This window comes from Astyanax mexicanus, chromosome 14 (assembly GCF_023375975.1).
Source record: "Astyanax mexicanus isolate ESR-SI-001 chromosome 14, AstMex3_surface, whole genome shotgun sequence".
NCBI classification, from domain to species: domain Eukaryota; kingdom Metazoa; phylum Chordata; class Actinopteri; order Characiformes; family Acestrorhamphidae; genus Astyanax; species Astyanax mexicanus.
Genome location: NC_064421.1, coordinates 2,857,517 through 2,876,410, shown reverse-complemented (window position 1 = coordinate 2,876,410; position 18,894 = coordinate 2,857,517). Strand labels below are relative to the sequence as shown.

The 18,894-nt window shown below is 37.2% G+C and overlaps 1 protein-coding gene across 8 annotated transcripts in view; it reads left to right on the top strand.

Annotated features, from left to right (window-relative positions):
* Positions 1-232: 232 nt before the first annotated feature.
* Positions 233-18,894, top strand: part of si:ch211-266o15.1 (zinc finger MYM-type protein 4) — an 80,173-nt gene continuing 61,511 nt past the window's right edge. Inside the window, exons 1-8 of one of the 8 annotated variants that reach the window (XM_049463691.1) lie at positions 233-364; positions 3,757-3,895; positions 5,402-5,611; positions 6,785-6,874; positions 15,609-15,648; positions 15,751-15,912; positions 16,761-16,816; positions 18,010-18,171. In XM_049463691.1, the coding sequence (XP_049319648.1) occupies positions 300-364; positions 3,757-3,895; positions 5,402-5,611; positions 6,785-6,874; positions 15,609-15,648; positions 15,751-15,912; positions 16,761-16,816; positions 18,010-18,171 (924 nt within the window). In that variant the 5' untranslated portion in view covers positions 233-299. Of the gene's footprint in view, positions 365-1,555; positions 1,930-3,756; positions 3,896-5,401; positions 5,612-5,699; positions 6,436-6,784; positions 6,875-9,599; positions 10,119-11,549; positions 12,243-12,265; positions 12,696-15,608; positions 15,649-15,750; positions 15,913-16,760; positions 16,817-18,009; positions 18,172-18,894 lie in introns of those variants that run through there. The other 7 variants (XM_049463690.1, XM_049463697.1, XM_049463693.1 and 4 more) reach the window with 7 other exon arrangements.

Genomic DNA, 18,894 nt, shown 5'->3' with positions numbered 1-18,894 from the left:
AAAATTAATGTAATTTTACATCCAGGATTTTTTTTTGTTAGTTGGGTTCTGTACATTCTGCAAGCCCCCCTCCTGTGTTAATAACCACCAGTGTTTTTCTATACAGTTAATACGTTTTATAGGAGCTATTCCGTTATATTTAAAGGGGTGTGGCGATAGGGGGAGGGCAAGCTGAGGGCAATTTGATTGACAGGTCGCCTGAGAGCGTGAACGCGCACCGCCACTGTCGCGGAGCTCACAGTCAGATCTTTCTCACATTCGGATTTTACTGTTAAAAACTACATTTCTAAAGTAAAGCAATGGCATGTTCAGCAGTTAACTGTAGTAACAGACCCTCAGAGAAACATTCTCTGCAGTTCTTTCGGTAAGTGGATCATTTCCCTCCATTAATTTATTAGTATTCATACTTTGTTCTTCTCCCTAACTGTAGGGAGTAAACTACTATATAAATATATATAAATAGTTAATTGGGTTAACCAACTCAGGTTAGCTGAGTTAAGTAACTTTTTTGGTGAAAATGACTGTGAAACAAAAAAATAAAAAAGGGGATGGCGGAGTTTGGGCAGTCACATGGCCCCGCCCCCCACAGGTCTGGCTCCAATTTGCCTGTACTGCGCAAGCGCACGCAAGATGGCAGCTTCCATATCGGCCATATTTTGGCTTCAAAACGGCGTAAGATCTCTAGTAACCTTTTGTTCTAAGATTATCATTTTATTACCTTGCTCGTCTATTCTGTATGTTTGTGTATGCTCCCCCTAGCTTCTGAATTGTAGCTGATATCCTCTACAAGAGTTTGTATTATTGTATATTGTTTTGATATGTATGTTGCTAACAAATAAAAGAAAAAAAGGGTGAAACGGAAGTAAAAAATAAAAAAACGTAAATAAATGTCCATGCTTACATACAGTCTATGTCTCAAACATATTAAGAGGCAAGAAATTCAAGTAATTGACCAGCTTTAAATTTAGTTAGTCTGGTTATTATTTTGAGTAAATATCATATATATATATATATATATATATATATATATATATATATATATATATATATATATATATATACATTGTTGTAAATGGGAATAAATAATAACACTCTCTTTCACTCTGTTTACACATGATTTGGGTTTAAAAAGAATAGAAAGATGATAAAAAAATATTTATTTAAATTTTAATATCACAGTCCTTGTACACTTATGCTCCCTGACTTGTTTGTATATTTACATATTCAGTGAATAATGATAATAATAAATATAATAATAATAATAATAATGTATTATTATTATTATTATTATTATTATTATTATTATTATTATTATTATTATTATTAAAAAGAAAATGTTGTATTAAAAATACTTTTATATTTTAACTTGTGCTCCATTCTTTTATTTATTATTTACTCTGTAGCCTTCGTTTGTATGTACTTATTTATGATCCCTGTCTTTTTTGTCGCTATATTTCCATATTAAGTTGGTAATAAAATAAAAAAAAGAATCTAACTAGAGCCAAATTCCGGTCGGCATTAAAAAAAACTTTTTTCAAAATAAAGGTTTAACTGAACAAAAAAAAAATAGCTTAGCTAAGCTAGCTCGCAGCAGTCAACTATAGTTAGCTAGCTAATACGCCTATTTATATTTACTAATTTATTTATAATTTTAGAAATAATTACTTATTATATGTTACATGTATTTATCCGCTATTATGTGCTAAATGCGGATTTTGAGTGATATTTGTAGCCTTTTGTTTGGACCGGGCCGCCCGCAGAATCCTTTAGCTCTCTGTGTTTATTAACCTAACTTTATTAGTTAGCTGATAAAACTAGATTATTATTATTATTTATTAGCTGTAATTTGGAGGTTTGGGCAGTCATGTCGTGCTCTGCTCTGGGCTGCGTTAACAGATACTCTGCGGAGAGTAATCTGCAGTTTTTCCGGTAAGTCTGTGCTGACTAAAATGGTCCGTTTTGGTTAGATAGGTAATCCAGGCCCACACTGTAAATATCCATGCCGGGATTTTCTTCTAACCGCGTGGGCGGCTCTGCTGCAGCTCCGCAATACACAGATCCGCCCGGGCAGCGCAGCAAAATCCTGGTCTGGATTATTACTAGCTGGATCTGGAGTTCCAATCTCTAGTTATAAATGTACTATATGTAGCTGTATAATATTAATACTGACATTTTTTATTCTTCCAGAGCTCTATTCACATTCATTTATCTAAAGTTATTGTTTTTACTGCAGTTTACTGCTGTAAATTTATGCTGATGTATATACATATATTGATTATAGAACTGAAACTCTATGTTGGGTATGTTCTGATATGTATTATTATTTATTATAGTAGTTTGAATCGTAAATAAAACGAATAAAAAGCCTATTTTTGGCTTTTATTTTTGGTAACAATTTTTTTTGGAACTTGATAATATTACTCTAATAACTATAGCTGGGAGATTATATATATATATGCTAAATATATATTATATAGTGATTATTTTATGCTGGTGAATATATGTATTATAGAACTGAAACTCTACGTTAGACATGTTATAGTTATGTTCTGATGTTTATTATTATTTATTATATTAGTAGTTTGAATCATAAATGTAAAGCCTATTTTTTAACTTGATCATATTCCTCTAATAACTAAAGGTGGGAGATATGGTAAATATATAATCTATATACTGATATTTAAAGACGTTTTTACATTATACAATGTTTATAACATTGATTTGACACCCAGACAATTTTTTTTAACCTAAAATAAAAGCCCAAACTAGGCTTTTCATTTATGGTTAAAATTACTTAATTTGTGAATAACTCCAGATTCATAAGTTAAAATAAAAATCTAAGATAAATAACTAGGGCTGGGGAATATGGTTAATGTATAATATATATTTATATATTGTGATATAAAATGTTTATTGCAATGTTTTGACACAGACAAAATCTTTTCATTACTATAAAATTACAGACAAAACTAAGCTTTTCATTTATCATTACTTAATTTGAGAATAACTACAGATTCATAAGTTAAAATAAAATTCTAAGGTGAATAACTAGGGCTGGGAGATAATATATATATGATATATATATATATGATAAATATATAATATATATATTGTGATATAAAATGTTTATTACAATGTTGTGAAAAGCAGACAAAATGCAGATTCTTGAAAAAAACATGCAACATGTAGCATTATGTACATTTATATTAATTAGAAGTAGACTACACAATTGATATCTCAGTTTTTTTTTGTTTTTTATTGTTCCCCATTTTTTCCCAATTTATCAGACCAATTGTCCCACCCATTTAGCTGCTACTCAGCTGTATATCCCCTATCACTAGTGATGCCCCAACACCAGGGGGAGGGTTAAGAAGACTAGTACATGCCTCTTCCGATACATGTGAAGTCAGACTCCTCCTGTTTTTGAACTGTTGCTGATGCAGCATCGCCGAGTAGCATCACAGCGCTAACGCTCGGAGGAAAGCACAGTGACTCGGTTCTGATACATCAGCTCACAGACGCAGCCTTGTGCTGATCCACATCACTCTTGGAGTGATGAGGGGGAAAGAGTGCCATCTACTGTACCCACCCAGAGAGAGCAGGGCCAACTGTGCTCTCTCAGGGTTCCGGTAGCTGATGGCAAGCTGCATGACTGGGATTCGAACCAGCTGGACCACTTGCCACTCATCCAAGTTTATTTGTGTCGTTCTGTTATATTAACTGATTGATGAGAATCTTTTTCTCTGTTTTCTATAGTTTTCCGTTTGGTGAGCAGGATACACGCAGACTGATGCAGTGGGTGGCGAATATGAGACGTGAGGACTGGAAGCCCACCAAGTTCTCTCGTCTCTGTAGTCTTCACTTCGAGGAGCACCATTTCACCACAAACTCTAGGGTAAGACATAATAAGGTTTCCTGCTGATGGTAATTGTCACTGGTGTCACTATTAAATCTGTGTATTATGGGGGTGGAAGGGGGTGTGCCATATCGTATTGTACACAATTATATCGCCAAATAATCTGACAGAATTAAAGAAGCACTAAACCCTAAACCAGGGGTCGGCAATTACGTTTGGCCAGATATTTTTCAAGCCATTACGTGGCCACAAAAAATGTGTAATGAGTTGGAGTGTTACAGACTAGTAGCTCTCCAGCCCATTGGGCTGTTAAACCCAATTGCAGAACAGTTAATCTCAAAGCAGGTAAACCCAAGAAGAAAGGAAACAAATTGAACGATTGAACGGATTGAGCCCGTGTCATCAGGGTCACGGTCCAATACACTATTGCTGCCCCGGGTAGTGAATTGGGACACGGCCGGGAAAAAAACGCCCTTATAACAAGACAGGGAGCTCAAAAACAGGCGGAAAAACAAGAACGGGTGGAAACTAAAGTCACGCCAAGCGCGACATAAAGAGACAAGGGAGGTATTGTAAACAAAAGCTCACCAGAGAAGCATTTTAATTTTCATATTAATAGTTTTATATTTTATATTAATTTTAAATTTCAAACAACCTTACAGGCCAGATGTTTTATGCTTGCGGGCCACATCTGGCCTGCGGGACACCTATTGCCGACCGCTGCCCTAAACCATATTTTTTTCATTAATAGCTAAAATGTGTTTCTCTAAAGTTAAAAAATATACCAGTCCTGCTTAAAATATGTAGAAACCTTTTTGATTTTTTTGTCTATACTGAAAATGTATATAACTTTTAACATTATTTTTGTTGCAGTAGAATATTCTTGTTCAGTGTTTTTATATGATATTATTGTATTAATTAAACAGAAGTATATTCCTGAAATTAAAGGGATAGTTCGGTATTTTTGACATGAGTCTGTATGGCATCATCATAACCAGTGTCGTGCATCCACACTGACTTACCCCCCACAGCGTCCTGTGAGCCGAGTTCTTGTCCAGTTTAGGTCAAAGCGAAAGTAGTCCGGCATGTTTGCTGGGGTCAGGAAAATAACTCCTTTTTCTTCCCAAAGCAGTACGTGTTCAAAAGAGTGATTTATTTACATCACAAAAAACTAACCCTGCAAAAGTCACGCCTCGTAAATCACTTGGGTCCTACTTTCTCTCATTTCGTATCAGTGCGCGTCATTCTGACAGCGAGCTGCGCACGCGTCAACTTGTTCTGTGTTTTGGCAGTGCTTAGCAGCTGTGTTCAGACTAGCAACGCAAACGAGCTAACGTTAGGGAGAAGTCTATTGGCTTTTATAAGCTTTGTAAACACACATATATATATAGCTAGGTGTGTGTGTGTGTGTGTGTGTGTGTGTGTGTGTGTGTGTGTGTGTGTGTGTGTGTGTGTGTGTGTGTGTGTGTGTGTGTGTGTGTTAAAATGGTGCGGACTTGTGACTATCCAGGCTGTAGCAACAAAGATGTGGCTGATTCTCCGCAGAGTTTTCATCGTTTTCCTGTGACTGATGTTGCTCTGAGGAAACTTTGGGTACTAGCGCTGGGCATCCATGTGGACACAAAAGTGGAAAAAATAAAAAAGCTTCGTGTTTGCAGTGCGCACTTCAGCGATGATGACTTTTTATCCACATGTCCTGGACAACGACAGATGAAGAAACGGATTCTGAAGAAATCTGCTGTCCCTGCACCCCAGGTAAATAAAACTGTAGCCTACCAATGTTCTCTACAGCATTCGCTCATAGCGGAAAGGTGCACCAGGGCTATTCCAAAGCAATATGGAAAATAATCATAAAAGTAATCATTTATCACTCGCTGTCAAAACGTCGAAACTTGACTGTTATTACAATCGTCAGCAACTCCGTGGACAGGTGGATGTGTACGAGTAGCCCAGTCCATGACTCCAGTCACAATGTAGGCTAGCATAACAAGACCAACAGGGCTACTTCTCAGCTGTTAGACCCGGGGATTTCTGGAGCAATCGGCATATGTATATATTTATTTTATATACCTGCGTCATCCTCGAATACAAAACTTCTAAAAGTATGCCGAATGCTCCGGTCATCCCTGGTGTATTCGATGAGAGGTAGCCCAGTTTGACTTTATGCTGCTTCCCTCGAACCGAGCATCACAGAGCCTGACGTGCATACATCCTTCCCCCATATGATAGCATACTGTATGTCAGCTGTAGTTTCTAATTGCCGAGTTTTCCTCGTCACTCTCGTAGTCAGACATGTTCTCGAGGCGAGAAGTAAACAAAGCGACCCAAACACGTAGGCTAGCTGTCAGGTTGCAGCGCTGCACGCATTGATATGGAACGAGAGAAAGTAGGACCCAAGTGATTTACGAGGCGTGACTTTTGCAGGGTTAGTTTTTTGTGATGTAAATAAATCACTCTTTTGAACACGTACTGCTTTGGGAAGAAAAAGGAGTTATTTTCCTGACCCCAGCAAACATGCCGGACTACTTTCGCTTTGACCTAAACTGGACAAGAACTCGGCTCACAGGACGCTGTGGGGGGTAAGTCAGTGTGGATGCACGACACTGGTTATGATGATGCCATACAGACTCATGTCAAAAATACCGAACTATCCCTTTAATCAAAAAAAGTAAAATTTTTTGTCATATCGGCAATAATATCTTTATCAGAAAAATACCCTGAAATAATATAATATTATTTTTAGGGCCATATCACCCACCCCTAATTAGGGTTGTGCCATATTATATGGGTCTGCAACGATTAATTTGTGTAATTGACAATGGTGATAATTAACACGTGTAGACTAATCATTAATTTGAAAAAGTAAAATAGTCTTGCAGTATCACCTATTGTGCATTATCTAAATTCTTATATTATGTTTGTTATAAGGGAAATCGTCGTTTGAAGGGCACAGCAGTGCCCACTCTCTTCATCATTCCTCCATACGTGGTAAAGAAACAGACCAGACGAAAACAGACGGTAAGTTTTGATCAAAAAGATTCAATTTGCTCATCTTTGCGTGCATATGAATTTGAGGGACATTCCATTCTTAATCCAAAATCAATTTAATATGATGTCAACCCAATCATTACAGCTATAGCAGCTCTTTTGAGAAGGCTTTAACAAGGTTTAGGAGTGTGTTTATGGGTATTTTGTGAGATCAGACACTGATGTTGGATGAGAACATCTGTCTCACAGTCTCCACTCTAATTCATCCCAAAGGTGTTCTCTATCAGGTTGAGGCCAGGCAAGCTCTCCCACACCAAACTTTGTCCAAAAAAATGGTCTAAAATCGAGTATTAAGAGTTCCTTTCGCTGGAACTAAGAATCACTTAAATATAACCTGTCTGACAACATGAAGCAGGATAAAATATCTCAAAAAGCAAAAGATGAGAAAACAAAGTCATTGACATCTATCGGTTTGAAAAACGTAACAAATTTATTTATAAATCTGAGCAATTAAAGAACTATTGTTTACTAGGGGTGGGAATCTTTTACTATCTCACGATTCGATTCGATTCCGATTTTGGGGGCCACGATTCGATTCAAAATCGATTTTTGATTCAAAACGATTTGATTTATAAAAATTTCTGCTTCTGGCTTATGAATCTTATTGAAAAAAAGCCTCCATAATATACACTGGTCCTGGAGAAGGTAATGTGTTACAAAAACAATAAAATGTGCAGGAATGTGGGTCTTCAGTGACAGAGGAATCACTGGGATATCACAATGACGTTAATGAACAATAAATAAATAATAAATAACACTGCTTTATTACCAGGCTACTAGCGGTGGTGTGTAGGTGACGCTGCTGGGCTGATGTGATGATAGCAGTGGAGCGCTAAAGTTCAGGAGCAGCTGCTGATTAACTAGTTAATTTTAGGCCGTTGTATTTCTTCAGAAAGGGGGCAGGAGGTGGAGAAATTAATTCATATTGTCCATTCCTTAATTCCTCTGTGATGAGGAGCTGAAATTAGCTCTGATTAGCTTATTGTTATTTTTCCGTTCCGCCTTAAATGCTGCAGCCCGCTGCCACCTGTTGCATTATTTAAGGTGGAACTGGAAAGTTAGCTAGTTAGCTAGCTAACAGAAACGGAAACTAACTACTAGCGATCTTTTTTATGCTTGTTATGAAGCATTCTGCCATAAAACATTAAAACTACACGTTAATCTAAGGTAATATAGTGCTTGTTCTGCCATCTTACCGGTGATTCTCAAACACCTACGCTCTGTGTGGGTCTGACGGTAAGTTCAAACTGCAGCGGCCACTTGTCGCTTTGGGCAGTGGGAGGCGGAGCGAAAAACGCTTCGTGCCGCTGCAGTGTGAACTTACCGTGAGGGGTAGGGCCAAGGGAAGAAATGGGATTGGACCTTAGAATCGATTTTGGGACATTTTAAATCGATTCTGAATCGTAGTAAATGAGAATCAAGATTCTTATGTGAATCGATTTTTTGGCACACCTCTATTGTTTACATATGGAAAAAACATGGAACATTGGTGAACCTTCCCAGTAGTTACCAGCCTTCCAAAATTACGCCAAAATGGCATGAACAACTCATCAAGGAGGTCCTATAAAAACTGCAGGTCTCACTCGCCTCAGTTAAGGTCAGTGTAAATGATTTGTGACTTAAAGCTCAGGTATTCTTCGGTTCTGGAACAGGACAATGATCCAAAGCACACCAGCAGGTCCACCACTTTGGAATGGCCTAGTCAAAGTCTGATTGAGATGCTGTGGATGATCTTAAACAGGAGGTTTATGCTGGAAAATCATCCAATGTGTCTGAATTAAAACTATTCTGTAAAGAAGAGTGGAACAAAATTCCTCCACAGAGATTAAGTGAAAGACTCGTTGCCAGTTATCACAAATGCATGACTGGCACAACAACTTTATTAGGTTTAGGGGAAAATGCTTTTTTCACTAGAGCCATGTAGGTTTGGATATATATTTTCCTTTAGTAAATTCAATTATCATTTAAAATCTTCTTTTTATATTTACCCAGTTTATCTTTGTCTGATATTAAAATGTGTTTGTTAATCTAAATGTATGAAAAAAGCTCAATCAAAAGACATCTGTAGGGGGAAATACTTATTGACAGCATTGTATATTGATGGAATTACGGATTTTGTTTTTCAAAAGGCTCAGAACAGAACAGACTCGGTAACCAATTCAGTTTTGTTATCAGGCTTTGTTCACATTACCAGGCTGAAGTGACTCAAATTCATTTTTTTGGCTCAATGGGGCTCAGATCTGATTTTTCATGGCTGTATGAACTTTCCAAATCGGATTATTTCAAATTAGATTTGAGTCATTTTCATATGTGGTCCTAAATTAGATGCGTATCCAATCCATGGACATAAGACATGAATGTAAATGGTCAAATCGGAATTCATGCGTCTTTTTGCTCTCTTGGTGCAGTTCTGCAGCTATAGCTTCAAAAACAGCAAAAGCAAACCAACCACTTGTGTCTCTAATATGAGTTTTTTTGTTGTTGTTGGTGAAGAAGAAGACGTTTATACACATATGAATGTATGCTTGTGAGGCGTGTCAGGGACAGATTCGTTTACATTACACACAGATACAGGTCACTTACAATTGTGAATCTGAACCGTCAGAAAATCGGATTTGCCACGTTCACACAGCCATAACAAATCTGATCTGAGCCACATTGAGCAGAAATCGGATTTTAGTCACTTCAGTCTGGTAATATAAACGTAGCCATCGATGCAGCTGTTACAGGGTGCAGTACTGCTCCGCGGCTGTAGGGCGGCGCTGCTGTAAATCCCCCGAGTCTCAGCGCTGCGTTGGTGTTGAATTGAAACCGAGTGCTTGCTAACGCAAAATAATTGCTTCGTTTACTATGTTAAACATTATATAGCGAAACCGGACTTTAATCATTAAATTAATATAAACCCGTACACTTTATTTACAGGAGTTTCGGGTTCAACTGAAGAAAGGTTAGTTTAGTTTGGGGCTCGTTTTTTTCTGTTAGCTAACAGATTTAGCACCGAGCTAACAGGCTAACGCTAATAACGGGGCTGCGCTGGAGGCACGCGCGCACATCAGTCGCACACACCACGCAGTTTATAATTATATTACAGTAGTTTATATATAATTAGTCATTTATAGAGGTTATTTAAGCCTGTAGTCATGATTAATCCGCGGTATCTGCTTAAATATGCGTAAATCTGCAGCTTTCGCCTGCCGGAACACAGTATGCTCAGGTAAGGAAACACACTGGCTTTTACTGCTTTTATTATTGTATTATATTTTATTTTAATGCAGACAAATATCAAACAGCTTGTTCAGGTAGAATGTAGAAAAATGAATTCAGAGGGCGAATAAAAATAATAACCTGTATTTCACAAGGTCTTTTCTAGGTTAGCTAAAGGTAGCTAAATAAATGGCGACCTAAACAAAGAGATTAAATTAAGGAAACTATAATAACTATATTCTGCGGATATCATACACTGTTATAAAGTTAGTTATGCATTTATATGCTCAAATATAATCGTTTTAATGCACATTATTTATTATAAAATGGTTAAATCTGTAGCTAAAGAGATTGGTGTGTTTTGGCGCCTGTTCACGTCTGTAGTACAGCTACAGTAAGCAATACTGTATTAATGTCACAATAGCTATAATGGTAATACAGTCTTAATATGTGTAAACTTACAATGTTAAAATTTAATTTCCATATGAAATAGTAGAGGAATAACATTTTTTTGTGTTTATTAGTTCATTATTATAAATTATAAAGTATATACATTTATTGATGACCCTAAGCAGGCATAACAACAACAACAATAACAAAGTACATTAATATTTGTTCTGTATACTTGTTCTGTTTAATCTCTATAAAGTATAGTCTTTTCACTTATTTGTACAAACATTAAGAGTGTTGTAGTTTTTTGTGCATCCTGTTTTTTCCTTATTTGTGGTATTTGAAATAAATTGTTGGGTGGTCCTACAGTGCTTTAAGGTAGTTGAAGTGCAAAGGAGCAGCTGTTTTAGCAAACTAGCTATCTAATATGATTCATACATAATTTACTACATAATTTTAATTTATCAGGCAGCGTTAAGACATTTGATTTGACCTATGTGGTCTTTTGGCAGTTTGTTTGTAGCAAGGGTATTTTTGATTGTATTTATGGGTTTATTTTCACCTTTTCTTAACACATTTAAATCCTGTTTTTTTTCCCAGACACGACAATCATAATTTTAATCCAAATTAAAATTCTCATTAGCAACCTATTTAAATAATCAGTTACTCTTTTGGAAAAAAGTGAATTATGTTTGTAATTGTGATTGGTGGGATGATAATGTATAGCATACTGATTTAACATTTGCCTTCTGTGAAGTTATTAAATTGTTTACATATCCCAGGCTAGTCATCACTATTTTTGAACAGAGTTAAAAAGAGAATCTCACAGTGTAAGATGCTCATCATCTCTTGTAAAAAAAAATATATATATATAAAGTACTTTGTGGAAGGTTTAGGAACCAGAACGTATAATTTAAAAACCTTAATTTAAGCAAAAAAAGTGTTTTTACTTGTAAAATCACTTGTTCATATTAGACGTGATGCATTTAAAAAATACAAATAATTTAAAAAAATGTTTTACTTTGGAGAAAGTAATCCATATCGTATGAACTAGTTTAAAGAACAAAGGTTCTAAATTGCAGAGGTCTGCTTGATGCCTCCAGTCAGTTTGATCAAATCCATACACCAATTTTTTTAATAATGTCTGAAGTCAGTAGTTTTGTTTTCCCACAAAATTTTACAGCACTTCATGCTTCCCTCTGCTGACAACTTTTATGAATTTGCGGGTTTCATTTTCCAGCAGGACTTAAGTCACACTGCCCACACTGCCAAAAGTACTAATTGGTCTTATATAATATTCTAATTTTCTGAGACACTGATTTTTGGGTTTTCACAATAAATACACATTTAAAATAGATCACTCTGTGTAAGGAACATCTATATAATGTGTTTTGCATTTTGAACTATTTTCCCAATTTTTGAACACGACAAGAAATAACAGAATTACTGAAATGATTGAGGTCATGTACAACTATTATACAGGTCTTAGTGACTATTGTCCACTAAGATACTATATTTTTTAACTCCTCATTTAGTAACATTTTTAGAGCGTCATTGGTATAAATGTTTTGTAATGGTCACTTTTGTGACCGATTGTGTTTAAAATAGGCTAATTAATTAGTATTTTTCTACTAAATAGATGTACTGGGCGGGGCTATGTTGTTGGACGTATTGACGTGAGAGACGTTTCCCACCAATCAGAAGAAGGCGTGGTTTGTCGTCACAGAAACCCAGCGTTTTTAAGGTAGCTAAGCTAGCTGTAGTACAATGGAGCTGTTTTAGCCTAGTGTTAGCTAAGCTAAGCTAATTAGCTTGCAGTGTTAATCAGCGCTGTTTGCGGAGTAATTGGGTTTAATTAGCCGCTCATTAATATCGTATTTATGTCGGTATGCCCAAGTTTAATCGCTGCGGGGTTCCGGGGTGTAATAAAGACACGGAAAAGGATCCAAATGTTAATTTTCACCGGATTCCCGACACCGAACTGGGCCGGGTTTGGATCAAATTCCTGCTGAGACTCGGAGGAACCGTTTACAAAAAGAGCCGAATCTGCAGCTCCCACTTCACACCCGAGCAGTTCCACAACGGCATCCAGGTGGACCTGGGCTTCGGGAACCGCCGCAAGCTCACCGACACCGCGGTCCCGTCCCTGCCCCCGCCCCCGCCACTCACACCGGCCACCGCCGGCCAGCGTGAACAAGTACAGCCGGATGATTCTTTCTGCTCGGTTCTTTTTTTAGACTCACCTGTAGTAACGTAAGAGGAGAATAAGCGCCGGGTTAACGTTGCCTGAACGTTTTTACTGCAAGTAATCGTCGTGTTGTAACGTTATCTTATTTTAACGACTGCTGTGTAAGATTCGTGGCGATTAGCCCAAGTGTACACCCACCGGTTACCGTGAAACTTCAAATAACAATAAAGCATGGCTGGGCGTCGATTCCCACCCAGAGAGAATCGACTCTTGAAGTGAATCGATTCTCCAGTCATACAGTACAACTCTGGTAAAATGAAGAGATCACTTCAGTTTCTGAATCAGTTTCCCTTATTTTGCTATTTATAGGTTTATGTTTGAGTAAAATGAACATTTATTCTATAAACTACAGACAACATTTCTCCCAAATTCCAACTAAAAATATTGTAATTTAGAGCATTTTTTGCAGAAAATGAGAAATGGCTGAAATTACATAAAAAGATGCAGAGCTTTCAGACCTCAAATAATGCAAAGAAAACAAGTTCATATTCATAAAGTTTTAAGAGTTCAGAAATAATCAATATTTGGTGGAATAACCCTGGTTTTTAATCACAGTTTTCATGCATCTTGGCATCATGTTCTCCTCCACCAGTCTTACACGCTGCTTTTGGGTAACTTTATGCCTTTACTCCTGGTGCAAAAATTCAAGCAGTTCAGTTTGGTGGTTTGATGGCTTGTGATCATCCATCTTCCTCTTGATTATATTCCAGAGGTTTTCAATTTGGTAAAATCAAAGAAACTCATCATTTTTAAGTGCTGTATAGTAAACTAGCTAGAGTGGAGGGGTTGACTCGTATCTGAAGCTTCACACTTCAGACAAGATTCCACATTAAGGAATACACCTAAGCCCAAACCCAAACTCTGAATAATACTTCTGAATATTGATTAAATACAACATTTCTAATAACATTTAATAACATTTCATTAAAACGTTTGAATTATAATATTTGGAGGAGATCTGTAGCAGCAAATACACTTTTAAAAGGAGCTACAGTAGTTTTATCTTTAGCACTGTCCCTAAAGCACTTCAGCATTCTCTTCACTAATTCACTAACGCACGCACGCACGCGCACACACATACACACACACTTTCCTGTAGTGATCTCAAGATGTTCACTATGTGTCACTTAATAGACGTTATGTTTTATTATTTTCTGAATTAAAAAAAAAACAGCAGGGAGTCAATTGTAAAATTAGCTGAATAATCCATAATGAAAATAATACTAAAAGTAGTTTCAGGGTGTTTTTAAAAGCAGCACTATTTGTTACAGTTAAACAGACTCGGCTTGGTTTGTACCCTTAGTGCGGTTCGATTGAACAAGTGTGAAAACAGTAATTACACTCGGGTGCAGATAAAAACAACCGGTGGTGAGAACGTGATCCGATCTCAATCCAACACAGCTATCAAATGTACTCCTTTTATTTGAGCTAAATGGCTGATAAGGCGCAGTTTAATCTGATCTATTAGCCAGATAACGCTAATTACCACAGCTTTAATTAGCTTGAACAAACGCTGTCTCTGCTGCTCCATGCTGTTTACACACTAGGAGCGCAGTATGAGCAGGGTTCCCTGCACTAATTCTTTAGTTCATTTGCTAAACTGCAGTGTGAAAACAAAACTTGCTGGATCAAATACAGTACTGAATACAATGTAATAAATACAGGAACATTGGTTAGGGATGTAAATTATCGATTACTTCATTAATCATTAGTTGATTGAGCTTATCGATCGACTTTCGATTAATTGATAAGCAGCGTTTTTCACTTGAATTTCAGTGTTTCAGTAGGGCCTTTAAAAAAACAGCGAAATAGTTAAAACACAGTTCGAAAAGTATATATTATATTATGATAATTATATTGTACTATATTATATTATATATTCCTCAAGTAATTATGCATTAGGAAAAGAAAAAAAGATGTTTTTTATGGTATAAAAAATACATTCTTTAATAAAAAATAAATAAATAAATAAATAAAGGACTGGCTCAGTTATTGGATTTTAAACATTATACATATTAAAAAAAAAAAAAGAATAGAAGAAATTAAATAGAGAGCCGAAAAGAATATTATTGAGCCTATAGATTATGAAGAAACTGCATCTAGGCTATTAATTAAGAAATCCTCAACAATCCTGGCTATAGGAACACAATGAGATCCTGAAATCCTGTACCGTCAACTGTGTTGATTGGCATCAAATCTCTCTCGATCATGCTGCATATCCATGTAATGCCCTCCACCCTTCTCTCATCACACGCTCGCTCTCCCAGTGTAGCTGTGATTTAAGGTTGACCAGGTGCACTGGTGCCATGCAGGACAGCTGCATGCACGGTGTTCAAATGATAACTGAGTGAGCTAGTGGAACTGTTGTATTTCAATACCGCATTACACAGAGAACATTTGACTTCTTCGCCTAAATTAACAATGTTGAAATGGTCCCACACCGCACTTCTTTTTGCCCGCTTCATTTTGTTTTCAACCCTGGTCTCTCGCGAGACGTGTTCACCTCTCGTTCTCACGCTCTGTTTAAGTTACTACAGTAGCGCCCTCTAGCGATTAATTGCGAGTAATACATTTTGTTCGAGCAATCTCTGGATCGACAATTAATCTAAAGTCGATTAATCATTTGCATCCCTAACTTTGGTACATTGGAAAAATGTTACCTTAAACACAGATTTATAGTGGTTTCTTTGGTTTTTCTTAATACTGTTAAAAGGCCATATGGTTCTCAGAGAAAGTTAAACAAACGTAGTCGAGGTGTTGAATTCGTATTGTAGTACATACTCTATCTATCTATCTATTCAGTCTGATGTTGATAACGTATATTAACATTTATAAACATATTTGTGTTCTCTTTCTTTTTAGATTTTGACAGAAACACATTTTAAAGAAGAGGAGCGACCAGGTAAAACATTAATGTTCCTCCTCCTCCTCCTCCTTTTCTCATTGTTACTATTACTTGCTATAAATTATTGTAAAATAATCATATTTTTGCGATTGTTTCCAGCTGTAAAGATGGAAAAGTCCAGCAGTGCGTCTGAGCAGCCACGCCGCAGCCCAGTCGAAGACGAGTTGGATGGGTTTCCAGTTTTGAGGGCAGTCGAGGAGGACTGGGACAGCAGCTCCAGTTCAAAAACCCAGCACAGCGACGACCCTGACGAGAACGAAAGTAAGAAAAAAGATAAAAATCTTTTTCTTGGATAATATTTTCGTCTTGAAATGGTTTTATTGCCATTTTAGCACCATTTAATAGCATTATAATGCAGCCACACACTTTTAAAAGGCAATGTAATCTTGATTAATATGAATATTAAGAAATAACAATAAGAATAGACATATTTTTAAATATTTTAAATAAACCAGAAATAAAATAAATAAACTTTTTTAAAAAAACGTAATGGGCATTTGATGTAAATCAAAATTATTGCAGGTCATGTCCTTGTCCATACATTGTACATACATTTTTTTTAAATGAAGGAACACATAAAGAAATCATGTAGTAACTTCAAAGTGTTTAAAAAAAAACAAAAAATACTCTGATCTGATGAAGAAGCATTTAGATGCACTTATCTGAGGAGCTGTTGAGGCTGGTAACTTATCCTGAACAACAGAGGGAACTCTTGCTCTTCCTTACCTCTGTGGGTCCTGATTAGTGCCAGTTTCATCATTATAATGTTATTGATGGTCTTTGTGGTGCAACTGCGCTTAAGGTATACTTCTAAAGTTCCTGAAATGTTTCAGGTTTACTGACTTTCATTTCTTAAAGTATTTTTTATTTATTTTACTTATTTTAGTAGTTATTGTACTTAACTTTTTCAACACTCCACTAAATCCAGTAAATCAATAAAATCCTTGAAGTTTAAAAAATATCCACATTGTAGTCAAGGAAGCAGTTCATCACGTTAACAATATAAGCAGTACTTATTTAGTTAAAAAAAAGCTATAAAGGCATGAACTCTGTTTTCTCTATGCCAATAAAAGGTAAATTGTCTGATTCTCTTCTTGCTTTTTTTATAGATGAGAAAGCCCAGCAGTCTCGAACGAAGGAGGGAACGTCCCGAAATGAGCCCAGTGTAAGTTGTATTAAAAAGAAAATTAAAAAAAGCAGCTGTGTTCATCTCTGCTGTAGCAGTAACAAGACCCCACAGAACATTATGGCTTTGCAGCAGAAGTGCAGTTTGGAGGGAACAGGTCGTGTTTGGGTCATCAGTGATGAATATTGGCTTGTGAATTATTTGTGAAATAGTTTTTTAAGACAAACCTCTCCCAATAAATCTGTTTTACACTTTCAGGGCTAATTGATTTCTGGTTGTGTTGTAATCAATGTCTAAAGCTTCTGCTTGTTCGTAAATACACCAATAATAATCAGTTAAACCCCCTTTACCTCAGAGTTTATACTCAATCAGGATTAATCTGTTCAACTCCACCTGAAAAGCTCTGATTATTACGTGATATTTTAACCAGCAAATTAATAAAACCAGAGTGAAATTAAACCAGAGTGAGCTCCTGTTGGGTGAGCTCCTTTTTAGCTTAGCTCCTGTTAGCTGTAGCTGTGCTTCTGTTAGCTATGCCCCTGTTTGCTTTGCTTCTGGTTACTGAGCTCCAGGTGGCTGTGCTCCTGTTAGCTGAGCTCCGGGTGTCTGTGCTCCGGGTGTCTGTGCTCCGGGTGTCTGTGCTCCTGGTGTCTGTGCTCCTGTTAACTGTACTCCTGGTGACTTTGCACCTGTTATCTGAGGTTTCTGTTAGCTGAGCTCCTGGTGACTGTGCTCCTGGTGACTGGGGTCTATACTCCTGTTAGCTGTACTCCTGGTGACTGTGCTCCTGGTGACCATGCTCCTGTTAGCTGAGCTTCTGGTTACTGAGCTCCTGTTAGCTGTGCTCCTGTTGGGTGAGCTCTTGGTGATTGTGCTCCCGTTAGCTGTGCTCCTGTTAACTGTGCTCCTGGTGACTGTGCACCTGTTATCTGAGGTTTCTGTTAGCTGTGCTCCTGGTGACTGTGCTCCTGTTAGCCGTGCTCCTGGTGACTGTGCTCCTGTTTGCTGAGCTCTTGGAGACTGTGCGTCTGGTGACTGTGCTCCTGTTAGCTGCTCCACTAATGTATCTGGCCTTAATATAATAAATCATTTGTTAATGTTCGAATTTATACGTTTATTTTTTCACAGTTTGAAAATCAATCTTTAATGCAGATCTGAATAACAGTTCTCTGTGCTTTGCTAATTCTTTGAACATTATTAAGTATGCTTTTCTTCATTCTCTGTCTCTGCAGGCGTCGTCTCAAGATTCGGGTGGAAACAGTAGAGAAGAAACCATGTGTTCCCCTTTAACGAAGATTAAAGACGAGCCCATAGACGAAGGCTACGACAAAGCGCTGATCCCACAGTCAGACATCAGCCGGGTTAAAGAGGAGCTGGAGAATGGAGATCAGGAGGTGAGTTTTATTTTGAACTCTCAAACACGCACTCGCTTTTTATCTGTTCGACTAATGTTTCTGTACAAAAAGGCCTGCCATGTACGCATTTTCACCTCCTAGTACGCACATCGTTTCATTTTCTCACATTTTCCTCAGGTTTGTCTAAGTCTTTTTTCAGTCGCTTGCATTTATTTCATCCACGCTTCATTTTCCTCCAAACTGTTGACACACCATCACTGTACTGAAGAATCAGGCGCTCACGCTCTCACACACTCTCATACTCGCTCGCTCTCTCTCTCTCTCTCTCTCTCTCTCTGTCTCTCTCTCTCGCTCGCTCTGTCTGGCTCACGTTTTCTCTCTCTCTTAGGTTCGCTCTGTCTCTCTTTTGCTCTGTCTGTCTCTCTCTCTCTGTCACTCATTATGTCTCTCTCTCTCACTCTTGCTGCGTCTGTCTCTATTAATCACTTGTTCTGTCTGTCTCTCTCGCTTGTTCTATATCTCTCTCATGCTTGCTTTTTCTCTCTGTCTCTTTCTCTCACTTTGTCTGTCTCTCTTGCTCTGTCTATTACTATAGCTCGCTCTCTCGCTATGTCTGTCTCTCACTCTCTCTCTCTCACTCTCTGCCCCAATGGTGAAACCTTTTTTTTTTTCTTTTCAACATCCCTACCTGTACATGCTTTTGAGTCATTTTATACAATAAATGAGAGTTCCCTCTTTAGTAAATGCTATTTGCTCTCTGTG